The following is a 16469-nucleotide window of genomic DNA, read 5'->3' on the forward strand; positions in this document are numbered from 1 at the left end:
TGCGGGAGGATTTATTTATTTGAGAGCAAGAACCTAGAGTGGCCTAAATGGACACAATGACAAGAAACAAACCTGTGAGCTGGAAACTCAATCAAGGTTTCATAAATGGGCAGCAAGAGCTCAGTTACTTGAGTTCTCACTGCTGTGTCCCACATGAACATCTCAGCCAAGAGGCTGGATGTCCAGCCCAGAAAGCAGCATTTCATATTGGACTTCAAGTTGGATGCATAGTTTGATAACAAGAATTACATTAATGCTAGAAAAGTCATATGTGTTGGCTTAGTGGCAGAAAACGATCTATGAAGCTACTTCAAAAGATTCATAAAAATGGAATTAAAAGATGTGCTTATGTTCACATAATAAATTTGAATTACATATGTGGATTTTTCATCATATACATTTCCCACAAACTTTGTGAAGAATTGATACACGTGGATTTTAATTTTCTTTGCACTAAATGAACATTATGAATACTATTTGAAATACCTTTGTAAGTATTTGAAGAAAGAGTCACTAGAAGTGGCTGAAGTGTAAATGGGTGCAGGTATTGCAGAGTCTAGGTAAAGATAGTGAGAAAAGTGAATGAGACAGGATAGTAAAAGATATCTGTGCCAAGCAACAGAGTTCAGACTATTTTATAGACAAAGAAGAGCTGTGAAAACTTTCTGCCAGGAAGAAAAATAATCAGATTTTTTTTTTTTTGAGCATTTGGAAGATGTGCCAGAGCTCCCTCAGGGAAACAGATCTCATTATTAGAGAACAAAGCCATGTAATAGAAATGTGCTTGGTTCCACTCAATAGAGTAAGAAATCTTTAATAATATTGCCAGTTCAATGTGAGTTGCTATGCCCATCAGAAAGATGAGCATGGCATATCCTCAGATTCAAAGGTTGTGTCTGAGGTGGAATCAATAGGACATAGCATGCAATAAACATATGTGGGGTTCAGGATGGAGTGGTGGATGGTTGAAACATAATTCTTAGGAGAGCCAGTGTATCTTTATATCAATGCACTGTTAGGTGGTTCTTATAGATCTTCATATCTGCAGTGTACGTTGCTCAATGAAGCTTCAAAAATGCTCTTGACTGCTCATCTGCCACCTGTCTGCCCTTGTAGCAATGATTCAAATTAAAATCCTTAATGAGAAAATAATCACAAGAAAATCTAGTTACATAGAGTTCAAAATAAAACCTTTCAGTTTCTGTCTCCAACTGAGTTTGTGTATCAATCAGACATTTTAAATACTTCAACATTTTGCACCAACATTTCCCAAGAACATTTTAGTATTCATGATAGCATTTATATTTAAATTCCTGTAAGTTCCTCTCTAAAGAAGCACAGAAACAACTCTTCACAGATTCAGTAAAGGATCTGAATGGGCAATTGCAGCAACTCTGCAGCATTCCCAGGCGAGCATAAATGTACCTACTCAGCTGAAGTTATTTTGAATCGTGAGATGAAAGTAAACCAAAAATTGCGGCAAACTTTAAAGAACAGCACACGTTCATATGTGAGTAAAAGTAATAGTTTTAAAGTTATTTGAATTTAGTAAAACTTAGAGATCAAGGTTTAAGATGAAAGTAATATTTTTACTGTTTTTATAGATTCATTCTGTTTATCTATAGACATAATTATGGAGAGAAAGAAGAAGAAGCTGAGCATTTTTTCATCCCCAGGTTCAATATCCAAAAGGTCACAATCAGGAGCCAGGAATTTCCTCCTGGTTTCCCACAGGGACTCAAACATTTGTGCCATCTGCTGCTCTTCCTCAAGTGCATTTGCAGGGAGCTACTTCAAAAGCAGAATAACCAGAGATAAAGCCTTCACCCAACCAGGCAACAGCTTACCATATTATACCTGTCCTCAAAGTTAGACATTTTAAATTGCATTCTTAATTTTATTGTTACTATGTCTTTTTAATTATTCATAGTCAGGCTGGCACTTGCAGGTAGAGGATGAGCCAGTGGAGCCATCATGCCAGGCCTCCTCGCCATCAACTTACATTTTTTTAATGTCCTCATACTTTGGCTTCAAAATGTGATTTATTCAAAATTAACCAAAGCATGCTCCCAGTTTAAAATAATTTTCTTCAGTTTGTGTAGGATTGATGCTATACCTTCTTTAAAGCATTTTTATTGGTGAAGCCATTTCACCTTGTATTTTACTCTGTGCATGGACATATAATCATCTAATCAGCTAGCACCCAAAAGACAAACACATTGTTTTTTTCCTTATCACTGGTAACTAATACACAGGGTTCAAAAAATATTAATCTGCCTGAATGAGACTGACATTTTGAATTTGAGCATTGCTTTATAGAGTCTTTAAATACTCTGAGGAACAGCAGGATTTTTTTTTCCTACTTACCAGTTATTGAGTTCTTTACCTAATAAATGTAATGTTCTTTATCTTGTGTTGCAAAAAAATATGCCATTGCCATTATAAAAAAATTTTTTTAAGGGAAGGAAAGGAGTGGATGGGTGGAGAATGCAAGTAAGAGGAAGAGTACGGTGGGAAATACCACTGCATTCTTAAATCTGTTACAAAATACATGAAATGTGCTCATATTGTACAGAAATGTTAAAATATTGTTAAATATATATATATATATATATATAATTCATTGTCTCTAATATCCACCAGCAAGTTGTAATTTTACGTTTTTCTTGTGCCAGTTTAGTTTTGTTTATCTTGGAATTGTTTTTATCTAAATTTTTAATTCTTTGACATCAGGATTTTTTTAACATAGTCAATATTTAGTTAGAGCCATCTATATGTTTGTGTGTGTTTTTGTGTTTTTTTTTTTTTTTTTTACTCTTCTGGATCTATGAGTGTCCTTTCACCTGTTGAACACTCTTTGGTATTTATTGTAATGCAGGTACACTGCTATTGAATTCAGTTTCTGTCTTAAAACGTTTTCTACCTGTATTGTTCAAAAGTATTTTCCCTGGTTGTAAACTTCTAGGCTTGTTCCAAATCCATTTCAACAGTTTGAATATATCTCTTCATTGTTGCATTTCCTTTATAAATTTTCCATTGACAAGTATTTAACTTTTTAATTTGCTCTAAACCAGAAAGTAATATCTCAACTTTTTAATACGTTGTGATTACATTTTGATAGTTTTGCCTTAATATTCAAATTGTGATTTTAAAGACTGGTTAGTTTATGGATTCATTTTTTGTTTGCTTGCTTGCTTTGAGTGGCATTTGTTATTTGAAAAACAGGCAGAGAAAGAGGAGAGAGAGATCTTTCATTTGCTGGTTCACACCCCAAATGCCCACACAGATAGGAATGCATTAAGTCAAAGACAGGAGACAAGAATTCCATCTTAATCTCTGCATGACAGTACCTGGGTTATCTTCTCCTGCACTCCCAAGTGCATTAGCAGAACGCTGGATTGGAAGGGATACTGCTCAGCAATCTATTTGGTATGCAGACATCAGAAACAGCAATCACACCAGCCCCACTGATTATTTTTGTCCCCTTGAACATGAGAAAAACAATTCACCGATCTGTATCTTAAAATTCCAGTGTCTGTAGTCTCCCACATATTTCTGTTTTCATGTTCTCTCATCTTATTTTGTATATGATCAGTTTTGTTTGGACCCATGCATTGCATAGGAAAACTTCTAGAATGAAATGTGGTCTCGGATGGTGCTTTTTTCAGCTACGATGTGCATTTACTGTGGCTTTCAGCTATGGTCAGGTATTTCAAGATCAACTTAAAGTAATTTTAAAACGGAAATCAGTCAACTTTAGGCTCTGTTTCAGGAATAACTAGTTTTCATCCTATGTTTAGGGTGTCGGTATTTAGGAATCCCACCCACACGTAGATGGGTTTAGTAAGCCTTCTAATAAGGTCCATAGAGTAGGCTCAGATTCCAATCGTCGTCTCCTTCATTCACAAATATGGTTCTACTTCTTATCCCATTGAATGTTGTCTAAATGCATAGAAGCTACTGAGGAAGACAGATTTCAAATACATAATCTGTTTTCTTTCTTATCCTAAACTTTGCACATTAATTTTTCACTGCTTTATTAGTCAGCTTTCTGATACCTTAGAAGTGATGGGGTTATTTTTAGGTTATAATTTTTAAAATTTTCACTAATGAAAAGATAACACATTTCATAACATTTGAAGGCAAAGTTCAGTTCTAAGACAACATACTTTTAAACTACATTTTTACCCAGTTTCCTTAGTGGTTGACCTCACGGTTCAATTTATATAACATTCCATCCTTAGGATGGAAGTCCTTTAACAATTTCATTTGGAGAAAAAGTTATTTCTATTTCTATTCTTCCAGTGCAATTCTCTTCTGTGCATTATTTTCCTTAGCTTTTACAAGCATATTTTAGTTTACTTGACCATTACTTCTGCTTTGTCCAGTCTGCTTATGTCCTACCCATTCAATTCTTAATTTTAGATATTATAACATTTTATCATAATATTTCATTTGATTTTTTCATTTAATTTTTCTGATTAAATAATTTATGTTAATTCTGTTCACATCTTCTCAAGTATTTAATATGATTGTAATTAATGTTCCTTCACTTTTTCTTGATTACAAAGCATATTTTTCTACTTCAGATGTCTATTAAATCCTTACTGAACAGTGAAGGCACATGAGCAATTTTTGTTTTGTTTATCTATCCAGAGGATGTCATTCTTTCTTACCGTACACCTGATGGTAGGGTTTTCATTTGGTTCCTTCAGGGGTTGTACTGATATTGACCAAAACGTTAAATTACCTTCTAGTTTTAAATAATATTTTTTAGAACTATCTGGTCTTTACTCTCTATCCTGAAATGAAGCTAATTAGAATTTGTTGGGGTTTGAAATGATATTAGCTGCAGGTATTCATTTGTAGATTATTTTGGATCATTTTGGGATGCATATTTTTTTCTTTCTACCTGGAGAGTTTATGCAAGTTAGATTTAGCTTTTATTTGGGTTTTAAATATATCTTCTTTTCTGTGATACTCTGGTTTTCTGTTTTTCTTTTTGCTATTGTCATTTTAAGTTAACTTATTTTCATTTTAATTATTTTACTCCTATTTCTGTTCTTTATAGCTTTGCATGGAAATGTCTAATGTTTTTCCAGTGATTTCAAGAAGCAATGATTAACTCTTTCTGTATATAATTGCCATTTTCCCAGTAAATTAACACCATGTTGTGTTTTTCGACTCCACAAATTGTTGCTGTTGCTTCATAAGTCAATGCTAATTTGCATATTAACAGTATATTTACTCCTTTGTCTTCTTTTGTTTCAGTCATTCTTTGGAGAGATTTCATTTTTATAAACTATATATCCTTCAGACTTTTTGTTACTGAGAGTTTTTGATTGTAACCAACATTTTTATGGGCCTAAAGAGTTTTCATTCTCATCCCATTCCTTAAGTTCAGCTTCAATTATTTTCTTTCAAATGAATTATCTTTCAAAAATATGATGTATTAAGCAAAGTTAATTCATAAAGTTTTTCAAAATTTTTTATCAAGCAAAGCTAATTTATAAGTAGCTCACAAGAAGTATTAATGCAAATGATATAACCCATTGGGTAGCATTTAACATTTTTAAAATGTGAATCTAAGATGTTAGTCATTCACTTGAGCTATATCACCTAAATATTCTTTTTACACTTTTAAAACTCAACCTGAAACTAAATCATTTTTGCCCCCAATCTTCACCATTGTGTACTAGGAATTTAGAAGATTAATTCAGCAGTATATTGATGTATCAAAGAATAAACACATAAGAAAATCGCTCAGAAAGCCACTGGTATGAATGTGTTTAAGTTATCTTCCAGTTTCCCCCTTTGCATTTTCTACCTAAATGCACTTACATTACATTAAATTACATTCAAATGACTAACTTGAAAACATGTTTTTGACTGATTTCAGATTTCAAAAGTTAAAAACAGTGCATGAGTCCATAGTTGATAGTTTTGGAAACTAAGCTTAATAAAACAATACCCCTCAGGCAAGAAAAATAAACAAAATTGGCTGCATTACTGACCCAGCAAGAAGAAAGAAAAATTCTCAGAGGCTAAAGATAAAGAAACATAGGAAATGAAAGTTTAAAAATCTCTAAAGGCGCTGTCTTTAAGATGTCTTCTATGCCCTCGTAATCTTGAGATTCAAGTAGTTATAGCTTAAATTCATAATAGAGAGTAAAAACCTCAGTTCCAGTTTAAAATGAACTGGGCTGGGTAGTATCAAGTTACCTTGCATAAACCCAAGAAAATAATCTCTGAAAGAACACCCCTGAGACCCAACTCCCCTTTCAAAATTTTTCAAAAATTTTTTGACTATGTATGCATCTTTATTGAGCTCACAATTTAAATAAATAAATGAGACTCAACAGTGAACATAAACAGTGTGAGTAGAATCTCCCAAAGAGAAAAAAAAACACACACAACAATTTCACATGAAAAATAACATCCAGTATAAAATAATCATGTTCAATATATTTAAATACAGAGAAGAAAATATTTATAGAAAAATCAGAAGAATAAAATGATTTATAAAGCAAAAATAACTGTTAGCAGTACAAACTATAAAATTACAATTAAAGATGAAACCTAAGCAAATTAAAACTCAGTTTGGAATTGAGGGACAATTTAAAAAAACTTGAGGATAGAACTAAAGAAGTAACACAAAAGAGAACAAAAGTAGCATTCAAAGGATGTGAATGATTAAGAAGGTCTAACTTAAACAAATGCAGAATTCCACAGGAAGATAATAGGGAAAATGAGAAATATGCCAACATGGGAGATATCTTTGAATTTGTAAGAATCAGAAATAAATAAGAAAAAAAACTTTTTTGAATTAATGAAAATAAAACAAAATTATCAAACTCTGAGATGTAATTTAAAAAAACAGTATTGAAAGGGCTATTGATCTTTTATTTTGCATGAGCTTTGCCTTATATGAAAAAGAACATATAACATTTGTCCTTTTGGGATTGACTATTTCACTAGGCATAATGGTCTCAATTAAATGGGACCATTTGGTTGCAAAGGGTAGAATTTCTTTCTTTTTAATGGCTAAGTAGTATTCTAAGGAGTAAATGTACTACAATTTTTTATCCACTCCTTTTTTGACAGGCATTGGATTATTTCCATATCTTTGTTATTGTAGCTTGTGCCACTATTTGAAATGGGTGGGTGTGTGCGTATGGTGTGACGGCTCTATTAGCGAGTCCTCAGCTTGTAAGTGCAGGCATCACAAATGGGTACCAGTTCATAGTGATCCAAACCAGCTCCCTGCTTGCAGCCTGGAAAAGCAGTACAGAATGGCCCAAAATCTTGGGATGCTGCACCTGCGTGGGAGACTGTCAGGAGGCTCCAGTCTCCTTGTTCCTGGCTTCAGATTAGCTCAGGTTCAGCCATTATGACCATTTTGGCAGTGAACCAGAGGGTGTAAGATTTGTGTCTGTCTCCTTCTTTGTTAGATCTACTTTTATAATAAAAATAAATAAATCTTGGAACCAAGATGGTGGAATAGGTTAAGGACACATTTAAACAGATGGAGAATCATTACACAGAGTGAAGCAGAGAGGGGACATTCCAGGACATAGCAGAGGACATGATGATAGCAGAGGGGCACCTAGAGATGGACCAACAGATGAAATCAGCGAAGCTAATGGTTTGGTTGGTGTTGCAGTAACCAGATATCTCAGTGGCAGTGAGCAAGCAGTGAACTGAGCTCCACTGGTCCCCAGAGCTCCATCAGCAATCAGGTTGGAAGGGGAGTTCACTGGAGCTCAAGAGGTGAACCCAAAGAACTGCCCTTCCTACTGATTTTTTTTTTAATCAACCAGGAGCAGCAACAGATTTCAAGCCGGTGGTGCAGGTACAGGGTGGAGAAAATAGCTCATACCCTCACCATAGTTGCATCAGCACATTTTTTACAGGGCACTAAAAGCTGTGGAACAGGACTGTGCATGTACTAAGCTGGGAGCAAACTCACTTCTGGCTCAGTAAAATGCAACCATGTGGAATCCTACGGGTTCCACCCCAAATAGGCCCATGTAGCCCTAGACCTATTGGCTAGCAGATCAAGAACTCCACAAGTGCCACATCAGGCACCATTTTTTATTGTGTGGCAAAGGCTGAGAGACTACGGGAACAACACTGAGCTGCACATGCACTGAGCAAGGAGCAAACTCATTGAGCTCAGTGCAATTCACTGGTCTCACAGGGAAAATAATACCAACTGTGGCATCTTATGACTCAAAATAGGTACATGTGGCCTTCAAACCTAATGGCCAGCAGGTTGCAGCAAAATCAGCACCACCAACAACCTAGCTATTTTAGGACACTTGGTGTCTCCCTAATCCTTGGAACTGCTCAAACCAGTAGTGGGAGAAAAGTTGTACAGACAATGGTGCATCCACAGCACAGAATCACAGGAGGTGGAGAGTGGTGGGTGAGTCAGGAGTTGGGCCTTTGTAGACCATGGAAGAAGCCTAACAGAGAAAACTCAGACTTAACACTCATTGGAGGAAGTGGCACAAATGACCTCAAAGAAAGAACTGTGTACAAAACACAGTAAGTAAAATTGAACTGTAGACATGTGGGTGACACGGCTTAGAAACCTGCCCTAAGGAAAAGAATCTGTTAGTTAGAACCAAAAGTATCTGCTAAGAAGGAAAAGATGACCAAGAGCAAGAGACAGAGGCGTAGTGAATATTACTGGACTCCCCTGCAAAGGAGCAAAACCCTTTGCCAACCTCAGAGTTAAGTGAGGGATATACTAAGGAAATGAGGGATACAGAATTCAGAAAACTCATTAAAAGTTTCTTATCAACAATGAGAAGCACGTAACACAGGAGTTCAAGGAATTTAAGGAATATGTCACACAGTAAATAGCAACACTGAAACAAAATCAAGCTGAATTATTGGAAATGAAGGACACAATTACAGCAAATTAAAAATTCAGTGGAAAGTCTGAATGAATGAATGAATGAATGAATAGAATGAATGAAGCAGAAGAAACAATCTCAAAATTAGAAGATATTTCCTGTCACAGTGGGGAAACAATCAAAAAGCTGGAAATGGATCTGCGTCAAGCTAAAAAAAATATTCAAGAATAAAGAGACGCTAATAACAGCCCAAATATAAGTATGGGAGTTCCAGAAGGCATAGAAAGACAAGCTGGATTTAAAGCTGTATTAAATGAAATAATAAATGAAAACTTCCCTAATCTGGAGAAAGAATTGGGAAACAATATCCATGAGGGGCACAAAAGTTGCAACAGAGTTGACCAAAAGCAATCTTGACCATGACACTTGATAATCAAGATCTCTTTAATTGAATGTAAGGAAGAGATCCTTAAATGCGCACATGAAAAAATTCAATTGACATATACAGGCATCCCATTCAGACTGACAGCTGACCTCTCAGATTAAACTACATGCCAGAAGAGAATGAAGTAACATCGTCCAGATTCTAAAAGGAACCAATTTTCAACCCCAAATAATGTGCCCAGCAAAGCTTTCCTTTGTCTTTGAAAAGGAAATGAAGTAAAATTCTCCCACAATGAAGAAAAGCTCAAATAATATGCCTCTTCCAGACCTGCCCTACAAATGATACTTAAAGATGTTCTCTTGACTGAGAATATTAATAGCATCCACCAAAACTAAAGGCAAATGTGAAGAACATCCCAGTAAAATAACAACAGAAGACTAAATCAAACAATGAACGCCCATTGCTCTAATGAGAGGACCAAATTACCACCCACTCACATTAATGCCAACCGGCTGTAAAAGAATTAAGCTCATCAACCAAACGTCATAGATTAATACACTAGATAAAAAAACAAAACCCCTCAACCTGGTGGGGCCTATTGCAGCCACATCTCACCAACAAAGATCAGTGGAAACTAACTCATGGATTTTGACGTTTTTGTTTTTATTTTTACTTCTTTAAAATTTTTTTTTCTCACGTTAAATTCTTTACTTATTCATAGATCATTTTCTTCGAGAAGGTTTGATTTTGTTTTTCAGTTCTTCGGAGACACATTTGTCATTCAGTCACATGTTATTTAACTTTATGGCATTTTTATTTTTTTCCTTCCTGTTATTGATTATGCATTGTAGCTTTTCATTTAAGGGGATGTATAGTAACTGTGTAATGGAGACTATCATATCCAGATATGAGGATACTGCAGTATGCATGTCTACTTCCAGATCAAAGATGGACTCCCAGTGAAACTGTTAAATTTATCCTGACAATAGGATGCTGGACTCTCTGCCATTGTCCATGCCCACAATGATAGACTATTTATGAAGAAGTACACTATTGTAATAATACACAGGAATTTGAGGAAGAAGGGGACCTAGGGAGTGGGTCAGGGAGGTCCAAAAGAGATGATGGAACTGCATTGTAAGATAATAAAAATAAAAATAAATGAAAAAGCTTAAACAAAATAAAAATAAATAATAAATCGTTTTAGAGGTTTATATAGTTTCAAAAAGCTTTGAAGACTCAAGGTTTATTTTACGCTGAATAGATTCACATAAAGATTATTCCTGACTCATTTTAGAAAAGATTTGTTAATTTTGCTTAAAAGTCAGAATTACTGAAGGAGAGAGGGAGGGACAGAGAGAAAGAAATCAACAACACCTCAAATGGCTCTTATGTTTGGAGTTGTATGGGTCAAAATCTGGGAGCCAGGAGCTTTTTCTAAGTCTCCCACATGGGTGCAGAGGCCCAAGCTTGTGGACCATCCCCTGCTGCTTTCCCAGACCGTTAGCAGGGAGCTGGACGGGAGGTACAGCAGTTGGAACATGATCCAACGCCTACATGGGATGTTGGCTCCACAGGTAGATAACTAGCGTGCTATAGCTCTGCACATTGTCTAATTTATTCTCTCACTTGTCTTTTTCCCTTTCTTAATAAATCAAAATAATTCTGCCTCCTGTCCTTTCTCCTTCCCTGCACACTTCCTTCCTTTCTCCCTCTCTTCCCCCCTCTCTTCTTCTATCTTGTAACACAGGAAGAGGGATAAGAAGAGAGGAAGAAAGATAGGAAAGGAGGAAAAAGGGGAGGAAGAAAGAAAAGAAGAATGAAAGGAAAATGGAGGGAAAGAGAGTAGAAAAGTAAGGGAAGAGGAGGAAGAAGCAAGGTAGACATAACACATAAAAATTGGTCATTTTTTAGGAAATTATTTAGATGTATCCTATTGCCATAATCGAGTGACAGACTTTATAAAATGTTCTTGTACTTAACGTTATGCTTATTCTTTCTAGGTTAGTAGCAAAGCTAATGAAATCTACACTTCTTGAGGGAAGAGATTTCACATGCCACTGAGTAAATAATAAATGTTGTTCTGGGCTAAATATATTGTTCTCGTTTTGTAGCCCCACAAAGCAAATCCAAAAGGGTTTTGAGTAATGGGCTGATTCTATTCCTACCTCACAAAATTCTCCAGTGTTGCCTTAACAAAACATAATCCAAAAAGTGGCTTTTTCTTTTGAAAAATTTAAGACACATGATGCATTCTTTTAAGAATTTCTCTGGATCAAGAGCTATTATGTGATTGTTAGAGGAAAAACCATACACTTTTACCTTTGATTTGTGATCTGATCACTAAGAGACACAAGGACTGTGTTTACAGCACTGTTTACATTTTTAAAAATTGAAGTATCATCAATTTTGCAATGTTTCACTGTTTATTTTATAGTATAGTAAAAATCTCATGAAGAGCAAATAATTTGAAAGTTTCCATCTTGTGACATGCCATGCTTCACGGTGCTACTACATACGTCTAAGACTATCTGCCTTATTAAAGTTGAAAATGACATTTTTACTATTCATCAATGAATAGTAAAGATGCTTTCCTTATTCTACTATTATAAATAAACACCTCATCACAGTAAATGTGGAAAACCTATTTTAAAACATTTCAAGGGAAAAGAATCTACTTTCCTTCTTTCCTCTGGCATTCAGTAACCCTTGAGTGAGCTTGTACTCAACGGGAAGGGACCTGTCTGTGGAATTATTCAGATATCAAATTCAATGTTCCTTGCTAGGAGATTTTGGCCATGTTCCATTGGCAGCTTTCTAGTGTGAAGTTTCATCTTTCCTGGGAAAAGGCCCACATAGACTGAAGCTTCCATCTCTTCTCTGCTTACACAATGAAACTGAGTGAAATGGCCATGTGTACTAAGTAAGGCATTCTGCTTTGCATTGTAATAGGCGAAATACAAAAAAACAACAGTTGAATTTGGTAAATTAAAACTGGCAATGAAAATACTGTAAATGGCATCACAACAATTAACTGGATTTCTGGTTTTGCTAAAACTAAAAATACTAACTCAAGGGTAAAGCAGATTCTGATCTATTACTGTATATCCAGAAATGACAAATCCAATTTTACAAGCAAATTCATGCAACTGCTTTTGGAAAAAACGAAAATTCATGTGCAATATTTAATTAAGACCTTTTCTTTCATAATAGTCTCCCTATTTATAAAACAATCATAATTCTTATTCTAGGTTTGGCTCTGTTTCATACTGGTTTTTATTCTGCAAGATGTTAATTCTGAGGCCTGGTGGCGTGGCCTAGTGGCTAAAATCCTCGCTTGAGCGTGCCTGGATCCCATATGAGCGCCGGTTCTAATCCCAGCTGCTACACTTCCCATCCAGCTCCCTCCTTGTGGCCTGGGAAAGCAGTCGAGGACAGCCCAAAGCTTTGGGACCCTGCACCCATGTGGGAGACCTGGAAGAAGTTCCTGGATCCTGGCTCCGGATTGGCATAGCTCTGGCCATTGCAGTCACTTGGGGAGTGAATCATCAGACGGAAGATCTTCCTTTCTGTCTCTCCTCCTCTCTGTATATCCGACTTTGTAATAAAAATAAAATAAATCTTTTTTTTTTTTTTAAAAAAAAGATGTTAATTCTGCTGCTTATCCTTCCTACTTCTTAATGTAGCCCTAAAGCCTGAAGAAAATCGCAGTCTTTGTCTACCTTTCATGTCTTTGTCTATTTTGGACAATTTCTCAATTGTGGTTACAAAGGCCTCGCATTTGGACTGAATCTTACCTATGAAGGAGTTAATTTTTCCAGTCTGTTGTGAAACATTTGAGTTGTTAAAGACACTAAAGATAATAAAAAAGTGCAGAGAGATTTTAGTCATAGTATACTTAAGATGAGTGAGGCCACATACAACAATTTTCCCAAAGGAGGTAAATGAAACACATAGACCTTAAGATTAATGTGAATAGCTATAATTAAGTATCAAAGGACAATTTCAGGAATAAATAAATGGGGAGGAGAGGCCATGGCACAGTAGACTAAGCCTCTGCCTGTGGTGCCCGACATCCCATATAGGTGTTGGTTCCTATCCCATCTGCTCCACTTCCAATCTGGCTTCTTATTTATGGACTAGAAAAGAAGTGGAGGATGGCTCCAGTCCTTGGGCTCCTGCTCCCACATGGGAGGCTCAGATTAAGTCCTGAGTTCTTCCTCCTGGCTTCAGATCTGCTCAGCTCTGGCTGCTGCAGCCATTTGGAAAGTGAATCAGGGAGTGGAAGAGCTCTCTGTGTCTCCTCCTATCTATAACTCTGCCTTTCCAATAAAAATAATATGAATCTTTAAGCCAAGGAAGGGAGAGTGAAATTACAATACACACTATTATTAATGTCTACTTGCATTTGAGTAAAAGTAACATTTCTGTCAAACTCCACATCTAGAACTCTGCACCAAGATTGTGTGATGAGAGTAAAAGCCCTATCAACAGTTGGCTTTTATATTCTTATGGTAAAATCATCCTGTTTCAACATGTGTATTATTCCCATTAACTTTCACATTAGTTCCTGATGAATGCAAGATAGGTGTAACAATCTGGTGGTTGGCTTGACGTATTTTTTTTCAGCAAAAACCCCACAGGAACTGCCAAAAATGAAGAGCACCCTTTCTTAAATCACGCCAAGTGTCACCATGACTATTAACATATTTTCCTAACATTTTGCTTAAGATTATATAAATTCATAAATTGCATTGTGGCTTTTTAACTTATAAACAAAAATTTTCTTTCATAATCATAGATTATTTTCTTATTTACAGGATCTAACTAAAAAGATGGCTAGTCAATTTGACTGCCAATACTGCACAGAGTCACTTCTGGGGAAGAAGTATGTCCTAAAGGATGATAGTCCATACTGTATCTCTTGTTATGATCGCATCTTCTCCAACTATTGTGAGCAATGCAAAGAACCAATAGAATCAGATTCCAAGGTAAGTCTCATCTTGATCCTCAGTTACTACATGTGGTCAGCAGATAAATGCTTTTGAATAAGCTCTTTGCCTTTAATGCTGACATTTAACTGTTTTTCTACTACTAGATGTGACAACCTTAGACGTTAACATGTATTATATTCCATTCAAAATGCTTAGCAGTATGAAATACACATATGCCTGAACCTCAAAATAAACTTATGGGATAGTTTAGGATATAACAGTTAAAGAGGTTAAGCTATTTGCTTAAAAATACATGGCTAAAACCTTGAGCCATTTCGACAATAAATATAGGTAAATTCTTAAGTTCTTCTTAAAATTTTTTTCTCTTTTATTTTTGACAATCTTTACACAGCTAATTACGGTAAAAGTTTCAAGGGCTACAGGAAAGTGGGTAATACCATTGTTTCCACATTTTTTTCCCTGTTTCTGGGATAAAAGAGAAGATAAAGGGAGAAGCCCCACCCAGTCTCCCACCCATCCTAGGTCCCTGATGTGGGGCATGCTCCAAGGGTCTTGCTTAAATGGTTTTGATAGTTTAACAGTTATGAATTACTGCCAGTCTTGCCATTCCAAGCATGATGAGGTCGCTGCAGAATCCACTGATTGACTTAGTCCACTTTAGAGTCTCCGTTTTCCCCGTTTTTCACTGCCAACATATGGGTGAGGTAGTAGAGGAGCCTGGGCAACTCCTCTTGCAGGACATAGTCCCGGCATGAGAGCGCAAGAAGCATGATAGGGAACAGCCCAGAACAGGCCATGGAAAGGTACCCACTGGTATACTTTTGGCACAGGTCGGGGCAGATGAGGCTGAATCAGTTCATATCACCTGTTGGCAAGTCTGAGCATCGGAACAGTGTGTGGATTGGGCTAGGTTCGTTCATGACAAAAACCAGTGCACATTACAGAATTCTTAAATTCTTAATGGTAAAGAATCAAAATCTGTGATTTCTGACTTAATCATTAATATCTATACTAAAGCTCATTATGCCCTGTCTGATTTCCTGCCATGCATCACACCCATTCCTCCTACTATGCTCATTTCTTCCTTATTATCTTCCTTTATTGTTTTTATTTAGTCAGATAGTGTTAATTTTGCTTGTTAAGCTCAAAGAATTGCAGTCTAAGAGTACAAAATCTAAGAGAAACAGTTTTTTGTAATATAAAAAAGTCAAATGGGGAAAATACGAAGAATCAGCACAGAGGCAGCTTGTTTTGCAGTTGGTTTCAGCAACCAACCCAAAGTCCCATGCCCTTCCCCTTAATAACCCAGAATACTCTGGATGGATGATGGTATCAGTAACCAACAGCCTTACCTCAAGCCACCTCAAGCAGAACTTGCTTGTGCTAGAATCTCCAAAGTGTTTAGTTTTGTCTTATAAAATGTCCTACTTTGTCACAAACACATTTAATTCGCTTTTATTTACATTTTCAAAGGATCTTTGTTACAAAGGCCGGCACTGGCATGAAGGATGCTTCAAGTGCTCCAAATGTAACTATTCTTTGGTGGAAAAGCCATTCGCTGCCAAGGATGAACGCCTGCTATGTACTGAGTGCTATTCTAACGAGTGCTCCTCTAAGTGTTTCCACTGCAAGAAAACCATCATGCCTGGTAAATGCTCAAGGAAACTCTGATTCCTAATTGTATCTATAGTGCTGTTTAATAAGTGCCAACCCACAAAGCCTTTGACTACACTGAGCATATTTTAGAAATGAAAGAATGTCCATGCATTATCCCTTTTTCAATGATTTATTTCTATTGGAAAGGTAGAATTACAGTGAAAGAGATAGAGATTTTCCATCTGCTAGTTTAACACACAGATGGCTAGAACAGCCAGAAATGGGCCAGTCTGTGATGCTTGGAGTCAGGATCTTCTTTCAGGCTTCCCAAATGGGTGCTGGGTCCCAAGGACTTGGGTCATCATCCACTGTGTTTTCAGGCCATATGCAGCAAGCTGAATCAGAAGTAGAGCATCCAGAACCCAAATTAGCACCCATATGGATTGCAGTTGCCTCAGGCAGAGGCTTAACATGCACAACCACTGTGCTGGTCCCTCATTTGTTATCTTTTTGCATAGATTTATTTATTTGTATTTGAAAAGCATTTTTACAAAAAAGAGAGATAGAGAGAGTAAGTTTTCCATCTGCTGGCTCACTCCCAAAATGGCAGCAACAGCCAGAGATGAGTCAGTCCAAAACCAGAAGCCAGGTTCTTCTTCCAGGTCTCCC

The 16469-nt window shown here is 36.4% G+C and overlaps 1 protein-coding gene across 1 annotated transcript in view; it reads left to right on the forward strand.

Moving 5' to 3' along the window:
* The window catches only part of FHL5 (four and a half LIM domains 5), a 40752-nt gene that overhangs the window by 10892 nt on the left and 13391 nt on the right, over window positions 1-16469 (forward strand). The window contains exons 3-4 of the mRNA XM_040983095.1: window positions 14070-14240; window positions 15678-15852. Coding sequence (XP_040839029.1) covers window positions 14085-14240; window positions 15678-15852 — 331 coding nt within the window. The 5' untranslated portion in view covers window positions 14070-14084. The remainder of the gene's footprint in view (window positions 1-14069; window positions 14241-15677; window positions 15853-16469) is intronic.

The sequence above is a fragment of the Ochotona curzoniae genome, unplaced genomic scaffold, assembly GCF_017591425.1.
Source record: "Ochotona curzoniae isolate NIBS_2020 unplaced genomic scaffold, NIBS_Ocur_1.0 contig_3819, whole genome shotgun sequence".
In the NCBI taxonomy this organism is placed as follows: domain Eukaryota; kingdom Metazoa; phylum Chordata; class Mammalia; order Lagomorpha; family Ochotonidae; genus Ochotona; species Ochotona curzoniae.